This window comes from Nannobrachium achirus (assembly GCF_963921795.1).
Source record: "Nannobrachium achirus genome assembly, chromosome: 14".
Taxonomy (NCBI): domain Eukaryota; kingdom Metazoa; phylum Chordata; class Actinopteri; order Myctophiformes; family Myctophidae; genus Nannobrachium; species Nannobrachium achirus.
Window position 1 is genome coordinate 7,550,305 of NC_137821.1, and position 6,511 is coordinate 7,556,815.

General features: G+C 40.3%; 1 protein-coding gene across 1 annotated transcript in view; it reads left to right on the forward strand.

Moving 5' to 3' along the window:
• Window positions 1–6,511, forward strand: part of rap1gds1 (RAP1, GTP-GDP dissociation stimulator 1) — an 82,346-nt gene that overhangs the window by 36,631 nt on the left and 39,204 nt on the right. Inside the window, exons 6-7 of the mRNA XM_080741261.1 lie at window positions 2,898–3,026; window positions 4,198–4,323. Coding sequence (XP_080597387.1) covers window positions 2,898–3,026; window positions 4,198–4,323 — 255 coding nt within the window. The remainder of the gene's footprint in view (window positions 1–2,897; window positions 3,027–4,197; window positions 4,324–6,511) is intronic.

A 6,511-nucleotide genomic window follows, 5' to 3' on the forward strand; every position in this document is an offset into this window, starting at 1 on the left:
AGGGTGTTTCTGTCTGTGTTTGTGTTTTTTCTTGGGGCGTGGGTTTGTCTCCTTGGCTGAGGTTATTAACTCAACCTTCTTATTCTTTCTCGAGACGTGAATGGCAGGGTGGGAGTCAGCAGGTCAGGTACATGTTAACTCATTGACTGCCAAGGCCCGAGTTTCCCCGTTTTTTTTCAAAAAAAAAAAAACTCCAAAAATGCCTAAAATGTATTAGGCATGATCGCAATCGCAAAATTGCATGTTTAGCCCCATAACAAACACATCTTTCAAAATGGCAGCAATGTTTGTTTACATTTGAAGACTGTGAAGGCTTCTATCTCATGAATGCCTGAACGGATTTTCAAGCGTTTTTTTTTGTTTGAAAGCTGTGAAAAGGTACTACACATATGGTGCACATATAGGCATGGGCGTGCACGATCCGTGCACTAAAATTGATCCGTGCACTAGAAATTTAGGAACTTGGCAGTGAGGAACTTGGGGGCCATTTTGAAAAGGCAATCAAAGCGTTAAAAGTGGGGGAGAGGGTCGTGAGGGCGTTCATTTAAAGGACAACTTTAGTTTGTTTTACAAGAAGGGTTCATATTTTAGATAGTCATTAGAGAAAAGAAAAGATGAATGTTAAAATGTTTTCATTTACTTCTTTCTATCGTTTTTGTGATTTTAACAATTTTGATTTGCATGCATGCCCCCAGGTTGGTTGTGGCTAAATGTGCATTAGACACAATAAGCCCATTCCCAAGATGCACTGCAATCTTTCATGGTCAGATGTGACTTACGGGGGCTGGTGTTAATAGTAATAAAGAAATTGACGGCTTATTGTGTCTAAAAAGACATATTTAGCCACTTGTACACATGCCCCCCACGCACTGAAATCAAACCGGTAAAATCAATAAAACAAAAGAATTAAGTAAATGAAAACATTTTAACACTCATCTTTTCTTTTCTCTAATGACTATCTAAAATATGAACCCTTGTATTAAAAAAATAAAGTTGTCCTTTTGTAAGGTGAAACCACTTGACTGTTGGAAAAATGTATTCCTAACGGGAAACATGTTGCAGATTATGAGCTCAGTAGATCGTCTACTTTGCGAACGGGGGCAGCCCTCTATTCAGAAACACCCCTACTTAGAAACACCCCTATTCAGAAATACCCCCAGTAGGTATCGTTCACCTTTTAATCGATACGATACCTTTTTCGATACCCGGGAATCGATACGATACCTTTTTCGATACCATTTTCGATACTTTTTATTTATTATTATTATTATAATTATTATTTGCCTTTTTCTAAGGGCTATTTGGATCATTATCATAATAATAAACATTATAGGCTATTCTCTGCTATTTTCACAGTAACGAGTGTAACCTACTAAAGCAGTCATTAAACTCTCAGTAGCCCAACTGTTACAGATGCGACCGGCAAGGGGTGCATTCAAAAGTATCGAAACAAGGTATCGTTCGTTTTTACGTGAACCGATACCGATAGTATCGATGTCAGTGAATCGATACCATTAAAAGTATCGCCGACGATACCCAACCCTAACCCCCACTGAGGTTAGGGTTTAGGTTAGGTGACACCTCTATTTAGAATGGTCTGAATCAGAACTGACTCCAGCCCTGTTCTCTCATCTCGTTAGCTGTGCCTTAATTAGCTTAAATAAGGGGTTCTCAAAGTGCGGTCCAGGGACCCTCAAAGAGTTCCCTGTGGAATTTCCGAATGGACCCTTTACCGATCTGTAGCTCTTGAGAGTGTACACATGGAACCAAAATGGACACCCTTACGAGTCCATTTTGGTTCCGTTATTTGTGTACACGGGTTCCTTCAAATTAAAATGTTTGAGAACAGCTTTGCTTATGATGTGTTTGTGTGGTTGTTGTCCGGGGACGTGTCGTGGCTTCATCTCTTGCTTTGTGTTAATAATAAATTCCACAGTTCAGTCATGATAATTCTATGGGTTACCATGATGCCTGTTAACCTGCTTATATCTGTGTTAACCTCTCTCTCTCTCTCTCTCTCTCTCTCTCTCTCTCTCTCTCTCTCTCTCTCTGCGTTCTCACAGCTGTACTGTTGGTGGTGACTGGTTGGGTTGTTATGATCTAGTGCAGGGGTGTCCAAACTTTTTTCAAAGGGGGCCACATTAGAAAATTGGGGGACACACGCAGGGACATGCTGGGCCCCTGATTCAGCCTGGGAAAAGTTGGAGTGGGAGAGGCCCTCATTGCGCGCTATAGAGCTGCTGCTACTCAAAGATTTGCCATTTCAGATCATGACAAAGTGACACGCCAGTGGGCCAATTAACATTAGTTATATTTCGTCGTTGTCGGGTGGAAACCTTTGTACGTCCAAAATTATATTAAATAAAAAAATAATAATAAAAAAATGCAAATGGGACCGAATTGACAACTTTTACCCCACAAATAATGTGACTTTCGCTGTGCAATTAATGACTTGTAAAACTGCACTCCGTAACTTTCACGTCGCGAGAGGCAAAAGTTGGAAATAATAACGATCGATATCGATTTTGAGATTGATTTGAAGCCGTAATCCCCCCACCCCCACCTCCAGTCCCAGCCTTTCAGTCACGGCCCGGAAAAAAAAAAGCGAACCTTTTTAACGATTTGTTCTTTTTAAAGTCTCCTGAGATGTCTCGGGACGGAAGCAGCGACGACCGCAGTTTAACCATCCATCCATCTGTCTCTCCCTCTCTGTGTGCGCGTGTGTGTGTGTGTGTGTGTGTGTGTGTGTGTGTGTGTGTGTGTGTGTGTGTGTGTGTGTGTGTGTGTGTGTGTGTGTGTGTGTGTGTGTGTGTGTGTGTGTGTGTGTGTGTGTGTGTGTGTGTGTGTGTGTGTGTGTGTGTGTGTGTCTATATGTGTGTGTGTGTGTGCGTGCACAGACTCCCTGCAGGCCCAGCTCATCAGCATGGGAGTGATCCCCACGCTGGTCAAGCTGTTAGGTCTCCATGGCAACAACACCGCGCTGACAGAGATGTGTCTCATCGCCTTCGGCAACCTGGCAGAGCTCGGTACGGAAAGATTTACTTTCTTTAGTTTTTTAACCCATTTCCGAACGGGTACACATTATTGCGTATCATTATTTTATACTCTAACTATTGAAAAATAGCAGATGTACACGCTCATAGCGCGACACCGAGCATATTATGTTACTGTGTTTTCAGAGTCAAAGAGTAGTTAGTCTATATGTTACTGTGTTTTCAGAGCAGTTAGTCTATATGTTACTGTGTTTTCAGAGCAGTTAGTCTATATGTTACTGTGTTTTCAGAGCAGTTAGTCTATAATTATGTTACTGTGTTTTCAGTGCAGTTAGTCTATGTGTTACTGTGTTTTCAGAGCAGTTAGTCTATATGTTACGGTGTTTTCAGAGTAGTTAGTCTATATGTTACTGTGTTTTAAAGAGTAGTTAGTCTATATGTTACTGTGTTTTCAGAGTAGTTAGTCTATGTGTTACTGTGTTTTCAGTGTAGTTGGTCTATATGTTACTGTGTTTTAAAGAGTAGTTAGTCTATATGTTACTGTGTTTTCAGAGCAGTTAGTCTATATGCTACTGTGTTTTCAGAGCAGTTAGTCTATATGTTACTGTGTTTTCAGAGCAGTTAGTCTATATGTTACTGTGTTTTCAGAGTCAAAGAGCAGTTAGTCTATTTGTTACTGTGTTTTCAGAGCAGTTAGTCTATATGCTACTGTGTTTTCAGAGCAGTTAGTCTATATGTTACTGTGTTTTCAGAGCAGTTAGTCTATATGTTACTGTGTTTTAAAGAGTAGTTAGTCTATATGTTACTGTGTTTTCAGAGCAGTTAGTCTATTATGTTACTGTGTTTTCAGAGCAGTTAGTCTATATGTTACTGTGTTTTCAGAGCAGTTAGTCTATATGTTACTGTGTTTCCAGAGCAGTTAGTCTATGTGTTACTGTGTTTTCAGAGCAGTTAGTCTATATGTTACTGTGTTTTCAGAGCAGTTAGTCTATATGTTACTGTGTTTTCAGAGCAGTTAGTCTATTATGTTACTGTGTTTTCAGAGCAGTTAGTCTATATGTTACTGTGTTTTCAGAGCAGTTAGTCTATATGTTACTGTGTTTTCAGAGCAGTTAGTCTATATGTTACTGTGTTTTCAGAGCAGTTAGTCTATTATGTTACTGTGTTTTCAGAGCAGTTAGTCTATATGTTACTGTGTTTCCAGAGTCCAGCAAAGAGCAGTTTGCGTCCACCAACATCGCGGAGGAGCTGGTCCGCCTCTTCAAGAAGCAGTCGGAGCACGAGAAGAAGGAGATGATCTTCGAGGTCCTCGCTCCCCTGGCAGAAAACGGTAGGGGTTTTTTGTTGGTTTTATTAACTGTTTTCCCCCCTTTCTATTTGGACATGAAGTATGTACACAAAGCATAAGAAACCACGCTTTTATATCAAATACAACCAAATGCTTTCATAAAGCACATTTAACTCTTCTAGTGCCTATCCCGAACTAGTTGTAGGTGATGCCGTCGTCGACTGCAATATAGCGGTTGCGTTAACTATATAAACTGTAGCATTAGTTATAGCGAAATGAGGGATGTGTGGTGGGTCAATAAAGAATACATCGAAAAAGGAATTAGCAAAATAGCATTAGCTGAAATTAAATAATTAAATAAATAAACAAAACAATTAAAGCTTTAAATAAGAAAGTGTTCACTTACTCAAATCAAATAATAAGTCCTCAAAAAGATAAACTAAAGGGAGCTGATCCAGCTTAAGTGTCCAGGCACTACTGATAATTCAACTCAAATGTCCAAAAATAAACAAAAGCAATTCAGTCTATGTGGTGGGGATGGCAATTCCCCTCTTACCACCTCTTGACCTCAGATTCAAGGTCTGTATAATAATCCTCCATGGAACTGTTCATTCATCCAATGGAATAGAGAAATCGAAAAAATCCAATATCCTTCAGTGGTCTTCTGTGTATCTCTGTAGCCATTAAACGAAACGGGTTTCTTACATTGATGCTCCTACATCATGCAAGCACCAGTTAAAGTTACTTTCCATCCCTCATATACTGTGTGCACAGTGCACATCCCATAACCCACACACTGCACATCATTTTGGAGCTCATATCTTTGAACGGGTAAGGGCTAGTTTTAAAATAAATGATAAAGTTGCGGGGGGCGTGGCCAACTAAACTGATACCAGCCGGCTGTGTTCTTCTTCGTGTGCTGTATTTCGGGAGGCTCCGACCACATTCTCCCATGTATCCCTGCGGTTGCACATGACCGTTGGCAGCCAATAGCATCTCTGATGCCTTTACAATTCTATGATGGCGACACCCATTCCAAGGGGTAGGAAGGGCCATTTGCGCTGCATAGAAACCAATGGTTTCGCATCGTCCATATTTTTCTACAGTCTATGGTCAAGCCTCTGCTGCCGCAAGTCTGGGCCCAAAACATGAATGAACTAGAAAGATGCAATTGGAAGTTGCGAGTGTGGTTGCTGACGGTTACTGACGACAGTATATTCTGCAGTACTCTAACTGTCATGTGAAACTCGACCAATTGATTCCCACTCCCATTGATTCCCTACTGATTCCCACATCCTTATTGATTCTGATTGCCTTCTATCCAGTAGGGGTGGGCAATATAATCAATATGGCAATACATCGCAATAGTTTATTTGCCAATACTGTATTGATACTTCAGGCAGTAGTATCGCGAGTATGTTGTTTATCATACCCAATAGTAACAGAATCTCTTTTATCAATTATTTGGGGTTTCAACCATATACTGACAAATGCCATATACTGACAAATGTACTATTGAATTCATTGCAAACAGACCACTAGGGGGCGAGCCCAACTTGTTTGCGACCTTATACCCATACCTAACACCATACCAAAAATCAAAAACTCTTCACCAAGTGCAGATTTATTATGAATTTTTACACATTAAAACCCAGTTTATAGGCATTTTCAGCTCCCGGCAGCCATCGTGGACGCCATCTTGAAAATGGTGCCTCTCCAGTAGTTATTTTTTCCAGAATTTTTAGTATGTTGTTTATCATACCCAATAGTAACAGAATCCATTGAAAAATCCTGTTGATCAATTATTTGGGGTTTGAACCATATACTGATGTATCTAATATTTGATTCATAGCAAACAGACCACTAGGGGGCGAGCCCAACTTGTTTGCGATGGTTTTTGAAAACCTTATACCCATACCTAACACCATACCAAAAATCCGAAACTCTTCACCAAGTGCACCAAATTGATGTTTTTTTTACCAGTTTGGCCCCAGCTAGTATGATAAAAGGCAGTTTTAACCCTTTATGTGTTTTGGTCTGAACGACTCTTTTAAGTCTTGCTTAGTTCATTCATTTTTGCAGTGCAGCTTATCTGCAAATTGAAAATCTATTTTTATTATTATTTTTTTGTCTGGTTTGAAGAGGTCAGTCCAGGGGATCCACAGTGGGTTATATCGTGGCTGCTCTGTGACGCGTATACTTTCATCTCCCCGTGTGTGTGTGTGTGTGT